This window comes from Equus caballus, chromosome X, assembly GCF_041296265.1.
Source record: "Equus caballus isolate H_3958 breed thoroughbred chromosome X, TB-T2T, whole genome shotgun sequence".
In the NCBI taxonomy this organism is placed as follows: Eukaryota; Metazoa; Chordata; class Mammalia; order Perissodactyla; family Equidae; genus Equus; species Equus caballus.
In genome coordinates this window covers 1640247-1656721 of record NC_091715.1, presented here as the reverse complement: position 1 = coordinate 1656721, position 16475 = coordinate 1640247, and the positions used below count along the sequence as shown (strand labels likewise).

General features: G+C 51.2%; 2 protein-coding genes across 11 annotated transcripts in view; one reads left to right on the top strand and one right to left on the bottom strand.

The window, feature by feature from the left end:
- The window catches only part of LOC111771627 (translation initiation factor IF-2), a 115499-nt gene extending 109460 nt beyond the window's left edge, over nucleotides 1-6039 (bottom strand). Inside the window, exon 1 of the mRNA XM_070258288.1 lies at nucleotides 5452-6039. Within this exon, the coding sequence (XP_070114389.1) occupies nucleotides 5452-6039 (588 nt within the window). The remainder of the gene's footprint in view (nucleotides 1-5451) is intronic.
- The window catches only part of PRKX (protein kinase X-linked), a 166532-nt gene continuing 155863 nt past the window's right edge, over nucleotides 5807-16475 (top strand). For 9 of the 10 annotated variants that reach the window (XR_011434888.1, XR_011434889.1, XR_002805448.2 and 6 more), the window contains exon 1: nucleotides 5821-6197. Coding sequence is in view for 3 of the 10 variants with exons in the window: in XM_070257808.1 (XP_070113909.1) it covers nucleotides 6038-6197 (160 nt within the window). In the remaining 7 variants the exon portion in view is untranslated. Of the gene's footprint in view, nucleotides 6198-16475 lie in introns of all 10 variants that reach the window. The other variant, XM_023633832.2, reaches the window with a different exon arrangement.

Sequence of the window (16475 nt, the reverse complement as noted above, 5' to 3'; positions counted from 1 at the left end):
TTTTCTCCCATGAACAAACCAGCATAAAAGCATACATTCTCTTAGTTTTGGATGTTGAAGGAATCTCTGTGCTCTTTCTCTATAACAAAAATTTCCTTGAATGATGGGTGTGTTAGTCTGCCAGGGCCACCACAACAGAATTCCCAGATGAGGCAGCTTAAACAACAGACATTTACGGTCACAGACTTCTGGAGGCTGGAGTCTGAGACCCAGGTGTGGGCAGGGCTGGCTCCTCCTGAGGCCTCTCTCCCTGGTGTGTGGACGCGTCTTTTGCCCGTGTCCTCATGTGGTCGTCCCTCTGCGCATGTCTGTGTCCTCATCTCCTCTTCTCATAAGGACCCCATTCTTCTTGGATCAGGACCCACCCTCATCTCATTTTACCTTCATCACCTCCTTAAAGACCCGTCTCCAAATACAGTCCCATCCTGAGCTCCAGGGTGTTAAGGCTTCAATACATTAATTCTGGGGGACACAATTCAGCCCCTAACCATGCATAAGAACTCTGATCATGAAGCTTTTGATGGAGCCCAAAATTTACTTTTGAAAAATAAATTCCTACATATAGAATTAATAGACCAAAACGTACGATCACTTCTGATACCATAAGCCCTTCTACCAACGGACATTACAACCAGAAGTGTGTGCGGATTCTCTCATCAGCAGGGAACGGCTCATCTTTGTCCTGTTACGTAGATTTAAAAACACAGCGGCCACATTTATTCTTAGTCGCATTTCTTTGATTATTAGTTATTATAAACATTTTTTTTCTCCCTAGGTGAATGACCTATGTCTATTCCCTTCTTTTGGGTTCATTGTCCATTAATGCCCTTTGACTATATACCAGTCTGGCTTATGTCCTTTTCTTACGCACTACGCACGCTTGTTGTCAATATGTTTTCATTTCCTTTGTATTTCCATAACTCTCTTACATTTTCAGGTAGTCAGCTCTATTCATCTATTGACCCCTGTGGTTCTATCTCTATCAAGTCTAGAACGTCCTTCCACGGCCATCCGGGGATTTGAATTGGCCGCGCTCTCTTCTTCCTGTCTTACTGTTTTAAGATTGACCCTCCCCTCCCCCAAGCCCTCAACTCTCATACTCCTGGAATTGATTCTAGTTTCCTTATCTTGGGATGTGTAATTTTTTAATACAGTACGTGGTGAGAACCTAAATTAGCTTTTAATCCAATACAGATAGCCGTTGATACTGGTATACTATTTATGACATCTGGGGACATAGACAACTTGACTTGACATAATTTTTCTCCTGTTACTATGCTGTACTTTGAGTTCCTTAAAAGCTTCAGAGACTAGCACATGGGCAAAAGGGAGAGGAGAAACTATGTGACTCAGGTAACAAAGTCACTTTTGTAGATACTAGAATGCGGGTCATTTGGCTCATGGTTTCCACCCACTTATTTGCTTTTGCACATTGAAACTGTAGGAACCTAAAGGAAATTGCCATATTACAGAATAGATTGACGGATGCCCTTGGTGGACTTCCTCATAAGTCATCTTCCTTACTAACCATCACCATTATCCTTTGGGTCAAATAGGACGTTTTAAATTTCAAGTTCAGAAATCCAATTAAACAGGAACCACACGGGCGTGTGACATTAACTTCCCTTTTGGATGAAGGATGGCTCTTTCCAACACACATGTTTACATTTCGGGAAGCATTATTCACTTTCGTGCCTTCAGTACCACAGCGTGGATTTTCCATAAATCCCTCCAGCATTTGAGAAGTAACAACTCTCACGCACAGCTTGGGTGAGGAGTCAACTCAGCCTATTGTAATCACAGGCTGGTCTAGTCCAGACAACGTTACCTTGTTCGATGCTCTCCTGTAGGGTTTTCTTTGAAATCCCTCAAGAAAAGCCTCAGCATAAATAGATATGTTTAGCGGCATTATTTTTAGAAGTCAGTGCTCCATACGCCAAGAAGAGCATCTGGAGGGTGGCGTTTTCAGATTTTTAAACTTCAATTTGTAGAGACAGCGGCTTAGGTTGTGTTTCATTGAATGACTGACGATGGGTGGGTTTTACCTTAATCTAAATCCAGGGGTCGACCTTGGATGAACTCATCACTCTAAACCCATTTGAGGACCTCTCTAGCCAGGGAACTGTGTGTGATATCTCCACAGCGAAAACTTGATTTTCATCATCAGAGAGGGCATTTCCATGCTGGCTTCACCTGGCTCGAAAACGTACGTGGGGTCAGGACACTGCTTCAGCAAGCCAAGTTGGAGCTGTTTGAAAAGGGGGGCCCACGGGCGAGAAATATCTCTGGAGGGCCAAGGGCCGAAATATGGAACTGGGAGACCCTGCACAGACTGTTCCTGAGAGGCGATCAGGCAGCCGGGCTCGGACTGGAACAGGCGTCTGATTACTGCAGTCATCCTTATCCTAACTACAAAATGAGTTGTATCATCCTTGATTAGTTGCGACGGGCCTGGCTCTGGCTCCACCTGCAGAGGCAGAAGTGCTAAGGATCGAGATACAACACAGCCAAACAACTAGGTTATCACGAATTCTTAACACAGGAAACCAACACAAACCCACCACGGGGTTGTCAAGTGATGAAGGAGAGACAAGCAGAAGATTTCAAAGCTACCCACACCGAGTGCTTACAAACACTTGAATCACTCTTTGCCAGGAAAATGTTCATGAGCAAAAACACCCAAGCGCCGACGAATGGCTTTGCAACAGCTCCTCTGAGAAAACGAGAACAAACACACTGAGCACAAGAAATGACCTATCATATTCCTGCGACCCAGTGGACACTCAGTAAAAGGCACTGTCTGACTCAGGGTAAGATCTAACTACCGAAATCTGAAACCATCCTCCTGGAACTAAGCACGTATCTGAATTTTCTGCCTGCCTTCTAAGATGAAAACCTAAAGGGTGTGTCTTCAGGCAATGAATGATACAAAATTTCCATCTCTGGTGGTGTCCAGATTCAAACTGATTCCTATGCTGTCTGGAGGACTTCTTTCCAGAAGCCTTGGGAAGACCTCTTCCAGGTTTGGTCAATTAACAAAGTATCAAAGCATGCCTTGCATATTTCCAAAGTATCTGTTTTGGTGAGTGAGGGCCAATATACATAGGCATGTTCAACTCAGAATACACATAAATATATAAATATTATGTGTTCATATACATGAATTGTAAAGTCTGTGAAGGCAGCTGAACATTTATTTTAGACTATATAGTAGAATATATAGTAGAATATATAGTCTAAAATAGTTTAGACTATATAGTATAAAATATACCAGAACATATACATTATAGAACACATTAGAATACAATATATAATATATATAAATTGCAAAGTCTGCGAAGGCAGTTGAACACTTCTTTTAGAATGCATATGAGAATATATATTATAAAATATATTAGAATATATGTTATAAAATAATCAGAATATATACATTATAGAATATACTAGAATATAACATATAATAGATGTAATACATATCTAATATATGTATAAATTGTAAAGTTTGTGAAGGGAGATGAACACTTTTTTATTTTAACTCAGTATATACATATACACATGTATACATTCACACATATACATACATATATAAAAACATATACATATATTCTAAAAGAAGTGTCCAGCTGCCTTCACAAACTACCATTTTTCTTTCTTTCGCCTTCAACAACACCTCCACCGGCTACTGTGTTGCATTTCTAGTTCATTCTGGGTGGAAGTGGGAACTCACTCCTTCTGGATTACAGAGTTCGCAGCCTCCTCACTGCCACAACACAAGGCCACATCATAAAGGTGGTAATGAGCCTATAATGCCTAGCTCACAGGGATTTTTCTTTTTTTGTCTTTCAAGTAACATGCTGTGGTTTCTGAAGAATTTTTACGATCCTCCCAGATGAAAGCTGCTTTGTAATGGCGAGGTGTTGCGAAACCTGCCCAGGATATTTATTCCAAGAAGTAGGTATGTGGCCAAGCTCAGGGCGAGATAGGAATGGCCAGATCAACTCTGCAAAACCAGACTTTAATTCTGAAGGTTTCTCTGTTACTTTTCTCTGCCTGGGTGCAATTGGAAGGGAAAGGCCTGTCCTTAATCGGGTGTGAAACCCCAGGCTTGACCACCGACCTTAATTAGCTGGCCTCATCGCAGTGGCAACGTCGAATCCAGGTGGAGAGGGCGCACGCTAGGCAGGGAGGCGCGCATTTGCCTGGCAGGGACGGTTCCGGGTCGCCTGGAGCCCCTGGGCCCTGCAGGGCGGGGCAGGGCCTGATGGCCAGAGCGCGGGAACCGGTGCTTGTTCTAAGCAGGCGCACAGGCGCCCGCAGCCCGCTCCTGGCGCGCATTGCTCGCATTCCAGCTCAAGATTTGGCAACAAGCAGGCTTCAGGCCCGGGGAAACTGCCACCCACAACGTGCAGATGAGAGCTGGGGCCAGAAAAGCATACCCAGGGCCGAGTTCTGGTTTCTTGTCGCCCCCTCCCAGTTGGCCAAGTCAGGCAGGCATGGCCTGGGCCCTGTAAAACATGTCAGTTCTGAAGTTCTGACTTAGACGCGGGCTGGCCTCTCCCGAGAGACCCCTCCCACTCCGATCCTAGGACCGAGGGTCAAGACGCTGCCTCCAAGGGCCGAATGGCTGAGATTCCAGCAGACGAGGAAGTAGGCAGAGTCCCTTTCTCCTACTCAAAGCGTGGTCTGCGAACCCGCAGCCGGGTCAGTCCTGGGCCCTGTTAAGTCCAATGTGCATTCTAGGCAGATGCCCCGGGGGAGAGTGGCCAGTGAAAATACAAGACGCCTAGTTACAGCAGAATTTCAGAAATACATAAGTCACTTTTTCGTATAACTTTATCTAAACATGGCCTGGGACCTACACCAGGGGGGAAAAAAACCTATCATCGTGTATCTGAAATGCGAACGTATCTGGGCATCCTGCATTTCTTTTTTCCAGTAGTCCCTGGTGTGTTTAAAACAGTAATGCATCAAGTTGCACGCGCTGCATTTGATTGCTCTCTCTCACAAATCTGCCTCTCCTTATCCTTTTGTAAATGGGTCTTTCGCAATAATTATAGATTCATAGGAAGCTGCAAAGAAACACCCAGGGAGGTCCCGCGCGCCTCGCCGCGCCTCGCCCCCAGCCAGCATCTTGCATCACCATAGTCCAACAAGCGAGACCAGGAAGCGGACGCGGGCCGGGCGTTCCCTTGCCAGCCCCGGCACCCGCCCGCGGGGGACTCGTGGGCACCGCGCCGTCTACAAAGCGTCCTGGGTTCAGTTGTATTTTTTAACTTAACTTTTGTTCGAACCACGCCCTCCCGGTCCCCAGCCGGTCCCGCCTCCCAACCTTCCGGCCCGGGCGCAGCCAGCTCGGCTGGCGGCCCGCGCAGCCCCCGCGCCAGCTAGGAGGGGCCCCCACCCTCCCCAAAGCCCCCCGCCCCCTCTGCGGTCGGCGCAGCCCCCACATACCGGCCTCGCGGTTGCAGGGTGGGTACTCGGCGGGGGCGGGGCGCGGCGGGGACGGCGACACCCCCAGCCCGCCGGGCCGCGTCCGGGCCGGCGCCGGGGGTGGGTGGGGGGGCGGGGAGCGCGCGCGGCCCCGCCCAGGCCGCTTCCGCCCGGCCCCCCATTATCGCGCGCGCAGCGCCGGCGGCGACGGCGACGGCGGACCCGGGGCACGAGGAATGAACAGGGAGACGGGAGCCCGCGGCCCCGACCCCGCCTCGCCGCCGCCGCCCGCCCGGGCCGCGCCCCCAGCCCAGGCCGCGCCACCGCCCACGCCGCCGCCCAGCCCGCCGGGCCCGCCCCCCGAGGCCGCCGGCTACTCCCACCAGCTGCTGCTGCTGCTGCTGCAGTGAGCGCCGCCGCGCGCCCCGCCATTGTCCCCGCCGCTCCGCCAGCTGCGCCGGGCCGCGCACCGGGAGGCGGGGGGCGCGCATGGGTGTGCGGCGCTGATGCCGCCGCCGCCGCGCCGCCCTCCGAGGCTGCGTCCCGGGAAGCCCGGTCCCCCGCGCCCCCCGGCCCGGCCCCGAGTCCCGGACTTGAGTGCGCCCCCATGGAGGCGCCCGGGCTGGCTAAGGCGGCCGCGGCGGACCCCAGCCCCCGAGAGAGCCCAAGGGAGACCCCCGACGGGGCGAAGTTACCCAGCCCCGGGGCACCCTCTCCGGAGCCTCCCGCTTACCGCCTGCAGGACTTCGACACGCTGGCCACCGTGGGTGAGTGCGAAGTGCGGGGCCTCGGTCGCACGGGCGTTCGGCGCCGCCCGGGACGCTGGCGTCAGACAAAGGGCTCGGGTGCCGTCGCCTGGCCGCCCCCCAGGGAGCGCCCTGCCCGGCGCCGCCTGCTCGGGGTCCTCGCGCGGGGCTGCCCCTGCGCCCTCGGCTCCCCCAGGCGCCCCGAAAGCTGGAGGGCATCCCCCCGACCCCCGGGAGCCTCCCCACCTGCCGGCGCCCTGTGTTGAGCCTCCAAAAGCTCCTCATTTAGACCTCTACCCTCAAAACCACTCCGGTGACTGGGCCCCCGCGACGTCACAAAACTTCCTGGGGGTCACATCACTTTGGGGACCTTGGAGGGTGCTCCCAGGCAGGGACCTCCAGGGACGGAGGCGGCGGCCCTGGCACCTGCAGACCGCTCCTCGGCCGGCCTTCCTCTCTGCCCAGCAGCAGGATGCTCCCGCGTGGACTTCGGAACTAACCGGGGGCTGGGGGGGACAGGTGTCCCGTGGCGCTGTCGGGGCGGGGGGCGGCGGCTGGACATGGATTGCACCTTTCTTGCCACCGCGCATGATTTTGCATCTTGTTCCTCCCAAACTTAGCATTCTTTTATCATTTCCTTTGTCCTCTCTCATTGAATTTAACTCCAGCTGGGCAGCTGGAAATAGGGGTTTCCAGTTCTTTGGGCACCTGGATCCCGAAACGCGCTGGTTGGTGGGGCCACCCTGAGTGGATTTAACTATCCCAATCCCACGTTGGCTCTGGATTCAGGCTGTGGGGACAAGCCAGCCTGTGGCTTCCAAGCGACTCCTGGTTGCTAAGGGGGTTGTGCCTACCTGTTGCTTGTTGGGAAGACAAATGGGGAGGCAGCCCTGCCGTGTGCGACAGCGAGGCAGGGATATTCAGGTACTTTCTTGGGTCCCCCCCCCCCCCCCCCGCCCCGCTTTTGGAAAGGAGGAAGCTGGGCAGGGGAAGCTGGAAGCAGTGGGCTCAAGCTTATGCTTAGGGCTTAGTAAGACCAGCAGGCACAACCAGAGTGGCGTTGAGACCGCCAACGGAGAGGGGACTTTTTTCTCTTCCATTGGTGGCCTCCTTGTCCTTGTATAGATGGCTGTGAGGAAGGGGTCACCGGGAAACCTGATTTGGGAAAGAGGGTGTGGGATGCACCCTCCTTCTTTCTCCTGCTTCTCTCCCTCTCAACCCTGTCCTCCAACTCCTCCTCCTTCTTTCTCTGTCTCTCTCTTTACATCTCTCTCTCTCTCCCTCTCTGTCTCCTTCTATCCCCTTTTGGGAAGCTCTGCTGGGCTGATGTAAAAACTGGCAGTGTTTTTTGCAGGGCGGCAGGCAGGGTGGGACAGAAACCCAGACCAGGGCAGTTACAGGTGGAAACACAGTTGAACAATGGAAAGTTGGTGGAGCTCCCGGCGTCCTTTGGCACACAGCACCAGCAATTGTATTTCTTTTGGGCACGTGCAGGAGTCCATTGTGAAAGATTCCCTGGGCGGTCGGAGGCCAGGGCAGTGAGGTGTGGGCAGGCGGGTGGGCTGCAGACCTGACGTGTTCTGGTGTCGGCAGTCACGTGGGGGCCCTGTGGGCGCTGCCAAGCAGGGCGTAGGGTGCCCAGTGAGTTATCTCATCCTTAAAAATAGAATGTCACGGCCTCTGGGGCCCTCTGTCACCGTCTCTGGGGACCAAGAGGGCTGGGCGGGGCAGGGTGGGGAAGTGAGCTCTTTTTCTTGAGTTGTCTTTGCCTCTCTTAATGAAGGGGATGCTTGTTCTTCAAGGATCACTTCCTGTGGGCTCCAAGGGTGTGAAGGGAGAGCCTGGTTACCTATGTTCAGAATGTTGGGCTAGCAGAGGGCAGGGACCCAGACGTGTGTGACAGACCCAGGTGTGTGTATGTGTTTGTGTGTTTCTTCTAAGCTTTCTTGACATTTTCTGCCTTCTTTTACTTAAATCACTTTGTTTAATAGTACATAAACATTGATCTGAGCATGATTAACCTAGGAGACTAAGCTTTTAAAAATCCCAAGCTTTGCATGCAGAGCCATCACGGTCATGTCTCTGAGCCACAGTCTCCAGCAACCTTAGGTCATTTCCTAAGGCGTAGTGAGGGCTAGGTGAGCTCTCTCCCTGAAGTTAGAACCCAGTCGGGGCGGGCCTGAATTCTCTTCTTCCTAAACTTCCAAGTCAGGAAAAGACTTTCCCTATTAATGGCTCTTTGCCCCTATTCCTTACTCTCCCACACCCCAAACAGGCATGGACAGGGGTTCTGAATTGTCTGGGGGCTTCTGTAAGCACGTTTGCAGCTGAGCAATGCTATTCTCCAGACAGAAAACCAGACCCACAGGCAAACAAACTAGAAGCAAAAAAAAAAAACCCCAAACCTCTCTTTTAACCTTTGTTTACTTATCACAGTCTCTGCCCTTGCAGACATTCTAGAATGAGTCAGGATGAAGAGATGCTGCTGGAGTCCTCGCTGAAGGATGAGTTAACTCTCTGCCCCATGCAGATGTGCATTTATTTTCATTTGGTCTGACCTCCCCTCGTGTGAGGGAGTTATTCTTTTGCTCACCATTGCACTCTTGTGTTTGTCCTCCCTCCCTCCCTCTTACCTATGAGCTGGGCACCGGCGAGGCGCCCGTGGGGCAGAATTGCTGACTCACGATCGCTAAAACATGGTTGTGTTGACATTGACAATTCAGCACAGGTAGAACACAGCAGGAGAACATGGGTGCTTCTGTGTAATTTAGCAAACCCCTCAGTAGCCATGGAGACGATGGGACTGTCCCGAGAAAGGCCAGGAGCCCAAGACACAGCTAGAAATAGATGCCATGTTCACGGGGCAGCCACACACCCTGGTGATAGAATAAGAAGGAAACTCAGGGATCATTTGGTCTCAGATGCCCTTATGCTGTGCTTCTGGGTAAAACTAGCCATGGGAGTTTGTGAGAGTTCTAGGTTGACAAGTTCTCCACAAATTCAAATAGTTTGGAAGAAAGCTCAGCTTGCGTTGGTGAAAGATCCGTTGATGGCATTTTTTCTTTTAGAGTACGGAAGAGACCTTGGGGCACGTCTGGGCTAAGCTGTGATTTCACAGATTGAGAAACTCAGGCTCAGAGTGGCCACGCTGCTCATTAGAGAGGATGTGGTTTGCGACACCACTCTACGTTGCTGGGCCATATAAACAAGCTTGATTTCTTCGTGTGAGCACCAACAATGGTGCCATTAAAAACAAATATATATGTATAAAAGGGACTCACAAGGGACCCCCAAACTCCCCTAGAGTCCTGGGCACTCTTCACAGAGCTTCCTCCTCTGGTGACATCTTCTGTGGCTGTGTCACAATATCAAAACCAGGACATCGGCGTGCGTACAGTCCTGCTAAGAGACTGTGGACCCTGTTCCGTGCTCCTCAATTTTCAAAGGCACTCCTTTGCATTTGTGAACCTGGGTGCCTGTATGCTTCTATGCCGTTTTGTCTCCTGCGTCCATTTGGGCAGCCGACACAGACAACTTACTCATGTTTGATGCTTTTTATTTTTTAGCTATCACACATCACGGGATGTGAATGTTATGTTTTCTCAACATCTAGGAGACCTTCCTTAATGAATAACTGATTATAGACGGTTCTCTCTAAAGCACTTAGTCATTTTCCTCCACACCGAGAGGATTTTCTCCTGTGACCTTGCTTCTCCTTTAGTGGCCTTAATTTCACTCCGTCTGACCTGGGCTGTCATTTGCTCCTGCACCATCACACCAGCACACCTCCAGGAGGAGTGGAATGTGAACCAGGGAGGTTTTACTGTGCATGTAAATGAATCGTCGTGTGGGCAGTGTTGACATAAGCTGTGGGAAGGGAGTGTTGCCTAATGCTTAACGATACACAGAAAGTTGTGTGCACCCTTCCTCTTCGTCATCTTACATGGGCGTGTTAGAGTAAGTTGGCGAATGCCCGTGAATGACAGTTTTCAATTTAGGAACGTCACAGGAACTTGAAGAATGGGATAAAATTTTAGAAAAGAACATTTCCAGGTATAGAAGTGTTGCAGGTCGCTCCTCTTGATTTTTAAAAATTGAGGTGAATTCACATAATATAAAAGGAACCATTTTAGAGTCAACCGTCCAGTGGCATTGCGTACATTCACAACGTTGTGCAGCCATCATCTCTGTCTAGTTCCAGGACATTCTCATCGCCCCTAAAGGAGACCCTGTACCGGTGAAGCCGTCAATCCCATACCCCTCTTCCCCCAGCCCCTGGCAACCACCACTCTGCCGCCTATCTCCATGCATTTGCCCGTTCTGTATTCCTCTTCATTTGACAGACTGTTCTTTCTCACTTTCCATCTTCAAGGGGATGAGAGGCCAATGGGAAGAGATCGTGAAGAGATCCAGAGCCAATAATTCCCTGCTCAAGATTAGAGGAGAGAAATCGGCCTGTGGGCAGAAAACTTGGGATGGGAGAGACCAGAGGAGGACAAATCAGGAGTAGAAACATGCAGAGAGAGGGAGCGAGACAGTGATGAGCAAACAGGTCACAGATACATACACACAGAACTTGCTGTCCTGGGGTGAATGGTGCCCCCCAAAATTCATGTCCTCTCAGAACCTCAGAATGGGACCTTATTTGGAAGCAGCGTCTTTGCATTTGTGACTAAGTGAAGGATCTCCAGATGAGATCGCTCTGGAGGTGGGTGGCCCTAAATCCAGGGACAGTGTCCTCATCAGAGACAGAAGAGGAGACACAGACACACAGGAGCAGCCACGTGAGGACGGAAGCAGAGACGGGAGGGAGGCGGCCACCAGCCCAGGGACACCTGGAGCCCCAGACGCCGAAAGAGGCAGGAGGGACCCTCCCCTGCAGCCTCCGGAGGGGACACAGCCCCGCAACACCTTCATCTCAGACTCCTGGTCTCTAGGATGAGGGGAGGATGAATCTCAGTTGTTTTAAGCCTCCACATTGTGGGAACCCCAGGAAACTAATCCTCTGCCAAAGAGGATTGCAGAGCTGTCTTATGTTAGGTCTATGAATAGGTTTCCCCAAGTCCATGGAGGGGGACAACCTCCGGTTACAAGTTGGACAATATTTTCCAGGGGCGACCACATCCTAGATAGCATGTGGAAAATGCGAGAGAGCCACATGTTCATTTCAGAGGATGACACATCGGTAACTTACTGCTTGAGGAAGGTCATCCCCAGAGCTGGACGGGGCAGAGACAAGAACTCGTTCCTTCTCCTGCCTCCACTCCTGCTCCCTTCACCCTCCATCCTCCCTCCCGAGAGCAGAGGGGTGAGACCTATCCACAGTGTCCATCTCATCTTGTCACTCCCCCTTGTAGATCCAGGGCTAGGGCTGGCTTCCCAAATGGCCGGGCCAAGGGGCGCCATCTTGAATCAGTCCTGACGTTGGTATCTTCGTCTCCTTGGGCTGCCACCACAAAATACCGTAAACCCAGTGGCTTATAGGCAGTATAGATTTATTTTTCCCAGTCCTGGAGGCTAGAAGTCTGAGACCAAGGTGACAGTGTGGTCACATTCTGCTGAGAGCCCTCTACTGGGTTGCACATGGCTGTCTTCTCTGTGTCCGCACCTGGCGGAGGGCAGAGAGGGGACGCAGGCTCTCATGACTCTTATAAGGACACTAATCCTGTCATGGGGACTCCACCCTCTTGAGTCATCTCATCCTAATTACCTCCTAAGACCATCCCATTGTGTGTTATGGCTTCAACATATGGACTTTTGGGGGACACACATTCAGTCCATAATGTTCGGTTAGCTCCTCCTCACCTGTTGCCATGCCTGCCTCCTCCTGAACTCCTGCCTTTGGGGTGAAGGTGGCTGCCTCAGTGGCAGGGTCACCTTGTCACATCCTGGAATCTCTAGCAGACGACACCTCTCTGTGTTTGGGGACAGCCTTCCCTGGCCCGACTTGGGTCACCCATGCGGGTGGTGTCATGAAAACCCGTGATGGCATTCTCAGACCTGTTTCTGGGACTGGTCCCTCCGCAGCTGGGGACCACCAGGGAGGCCACCTTTGCGACCAGAAGAAAAGGGCAGAGGCACTACATTACACAGACAAAAGCATCAGCTCCACCTGCCCCTCCCCGGGCTCGAGTGCAGGGTCTAACCAGTGTTCTTTCTGGGAGACGCATGTTCAGAATTCTCTGGAGACCGCTTGCCATCTTTTGGGAGAGTCAACCGGGGCTTCTCTGTGTTCTCCCAAGCTTTTTTCGAACAACCACAATGTGTCACCACATTCACCGCCATTTGAAATTTTTTCCTCTTTTCTTTGGAGCTCATCCTATGCTGTTTCTTGCTGGGAAGAAGAGAAGAGTACTGGCTAATAAAGGTCAACTTTTCTGAGCTCGTCAACAGTGTGCTGGGCAGAGTACAGTCATGTTGGTTGATTTCACAAGGATCCCCGTGATGGGGCTGGCCGGTGCCTCGGGGGCTCCTCTTCTCTGCACCGCATGTCAGCTGTAGATGGCGTTGGAGTTGCCACCTCCCTTCTGTCATCCATCCCCTCCCAGCATGCATGTCTTGCTTCCCTTGGAATGAGAGGCATCCTACTGGAGGCAAAAACCATCTCTGGGGCTGTTTGCTAGCTGGGTTTCTTTGGGCAGGTGGCATCCTTTCTCTCAAACCCACTTTCCCATCAAGAGAACGTGGCTTATGATGACCTCGCAGAGCTTCTGTGGGCAGAGGAGCTAATGAATGTATCACGGTGCTTGGCATGGCGTGGGCACCATGAAGAGCAGCCGCCCGTGGCACCGTCATCCATTCATGTATTCGGCCATGCATAGAGTGGACAGGAAATTCCCGGATTGCACTGAAAGTCTTCCATCTTAGGAAATTCTTGGCTCCTGGGCTTTCCAGGGTGGTGGGTCTGCCCGCTCACACCGGATCGTTGAGCATCCCATAAGTGCCAGCCTGTGTTCTGGATGTGGGAGGAACCCCACAGACAGGGGCCCCTGCTGCTTGGAGTTTATGTTCCAGTGCGAGAGGCAGACAGTGTGGACTGAGAGTTACATCCATTTGGTGGGTTGTTAGAAGGCCCCCAGAACTCCGGGGGAGAGCAGCAGAGTGGGTCACCAGTGTTGAGGTGACAGCATGTTGTGGAGAGGTAGGAGCCTGGTAACACGTGAAATAGGAGGTGGGGCTCTGCCTTTCCCACATCCTACCATCTCCCTCATCTTCATCACGATCACCATCATCAACATCACATCTGACACCCATGAAACTTTTCTTTTCGAAATTCGTATAACAAAGTTATTTTCAGGTGAACAGTTCATTAGCAAATCCGCAGTGTTGTGCAACCCTCCCTTCTATCTACTTCCAAAGCATTCATTCCCGTCACCTGAAGAGGACAATGTGTACCCGTTAAGCTGTCAGTCCCCTTGGTTCTCCCTCAGCCCCTGGACTGCTAATCCCATTCCTGTGTCTGTGGATTTGCTTACTGTGGACACTTCATATAAATGGGATCGTACAACATGTGGACTTTTGTGTCTGGTTCTCTCACCGAGCATCATGTTTTCAGGGTCCCTCTACGTGTAGCGTGTGTCAGTGCTTCACTCCTTTTCATGGCTGAGTAATATTCCATTGTATGGATGGATGGCATTCTGTTTATCCTGTTGTATTAGTTTGCTTGGAGAAATAAAGTACTACAGACTGGGTGATTTAAACAACAGACATTTATTTCTTACAGTGCTGGAGGCTGGAAGACCATGCTGAAGGTGTGGGCAGGGCTGCTTTCTCCTGAGGTCTCTTCCTTGACTTGTACACCACCATCTGCTCCCTGTGTCCTCACGTGGTCGTCCCTCTGTGCATGTCTGTGTCCTCATCTCTTATAAGGACCCCAGTTCTCTTAGATCAGGACCCACCCTAATGACCTTATTTTCCCTTCATCACCTCCTTAAAGACCCATCTCCAAATACAGTCACATTCCGAGGTTGTGGGGATTGGGACTTCAACATGAAGATTTTTTGAGGGGAGGACACAATTCAGCCCATTACACTCATAAAACTTTTATCGCATCAAATGACACCTCCGTCCCCTTGGAGTTCCCATAAAGCGGTAGTTTAGCGTCACCCTAGGTAGATTTGGCTGATCAGCTTTGAGCGCGAGAAGTAGGATCCTTTTGTGTCAAAGGGTAGAAGGCTATGGTGATAGCTTGAAGGCCGTCTCCCTGCTTGGTGCTGGCATCCACTCTGCCTGCCTTTCTCTTCTGCACCCCCGTCTACCGCACTCCTTTCTTTCTGTCCTGGTCGTTTGTAACTGTCACATAAAGGCGTCCTGACTTACATTTCAGTGGTGCCCAGCAAAGCCCGTCAACTCTAAAGGTACTTTTTCATCTGAGTGGCGCCCTAGGCAGAAGTCTGCATGGGAGGTGGGCCCCCTTTCATCCTTGGGAAGGGACAGCAGCTGGAGATGAGAGGTATTGCTCTTCCCGAGGATGCTGTATGCAGCTCCCGCTTCGCCGATGCCTTGGGTTCCAGTGGCTCTCCTGGGGTGTGATGTGGCTCTCCCTTGCGCTCTACCGGACCAGCAGCCTTCTGTCATGTTTGGTGCGATGTCCATGTGACCTGGTATATTGCACCAGGGTCCCTCCGTGTCCTAGAAAATCACTTTCAGTGACCACTGTGGGTGGTCAGGGAGCTCCATCAATTTTCTTCTTTTTTTAAAGAACTTTTATTGTGGTAAAATGTATACAACATAAAATCCACCACTGTAACCATTTTTAAGTGCACGACTCAGTGGCATTAATTAATTCACGCTCTTGTGCAACCATCACCACTATCTATTTCCAGAACTTTTCCATCACCCTGACAGGAAGCCCGCATCCGTAACCTGGTTACTGCCCATTCCTGCTTCCCCAGCACCTGGTAACCAACCTCTGATGTCCTTTCTTTCCTGGTGAGTTTGCCTATTCTAGAGAATTCCTATCAATGGAATCACACAGTATTAATCCTTTCGTGTCTGGCTTCTTTTTCATTCACTGTCATGTCTTCAGGCTTCATCCACATTACAGCGTGTGTTGGCCCCCTATTCCTTTTTGTGATCCTTATTCTTTCTCTGCTGGAGGCTGATCTCCACCGTCCCTTGTAACTCTTTCCATCACTCCTCATGAACAGTGGTCAGTGCGTTTAAGAACCAACACCGTGTTTGGGCTTGAGGCTCAGGTTCCTGAGTGAGTGCTTGGGACGGAAGCCATGCTCCCATCTCCGTGTTTGCTGAATGGGGTGTTGTTTCATGGCGCTTGCAGACCTGACTCTAGGTCCCTCCTGTCTCTCATACATCATCCTCAGGGAGGTCTCAGTGAAGGGCTGAACTCTCCAATGTACAGGGAGTTGCTTCTCCCAGTAGGCTTGTCAGGAGTGTGTGTATGTGTGTGTATGTGCATAGAGAGTGTTGTGTTGTTTTCCATCCCTTGAGCATAAGCAGGAGGCTTCAGTTTTCCCTCATGGGATGACCCTGAACTGTAACCTTAAGGAGCGTTGGCTGTGGTCCTTTCTGTATCACCCAGGAAGTAAGCATGCCTCACCAGGACAAGCGTTATCATCACCATCATCGTCATTGTCATCATCATCGCTATTCTCCAAACAGGTCAGGCTGATCTCGTGTTCCAGTGTGGATGTTGGTGCCCTTTTCATGGATATGGGGCTTGCTTCATTCTGTAGACCTGTCAGGAATGTGCCAGGAGCATTCTCCCCTCTGCCACACGGGGCACCTCCTAGTTCCCACTCCTGGGTTAGGGAGTCAGAGGCAGGGTGGGACCCCAAAGGAGCCCATCACAAGAGCATTTTTCCCTGGTCTCCTGCTTTGATCTTTCATGGTCTTTCACACCGTGTCAGTTTCCTGCGGCTGCTGAACCAAATCACCTCACTTAGTGGCTTAAAACATCGTGTATTTATTCTTCTACGGTTCTGCAGGTTAGGAGTCTGAAACGGGCATCACTGGCTTACAATCAAGGTGTGGGCAGTGCTTCATCCCTTCCGGAGGCTCCAGTGGAGAATCCGTTTCCTTATCTTTTCCAACTTCTAGAAGCTGCTTGCATTCTTTGCCTTATGATACCATCCTCCGTCTTCTAGGCCAGCCATGTTGGGCCGGATCTTTCTCATGTTGCCGCCTCTCTGGTTTTCGCTCTCCTGCCTCCTTCTTCTGCTTCCATTGGATTCTGATTCCATTGGACTCACCCAGATAACCCACGATCGTCTCCCTATCTAAGGTCAACTGATTGGCATCTGTAATGATTCCTCCTTTGCCATGTAAACTAACATATTC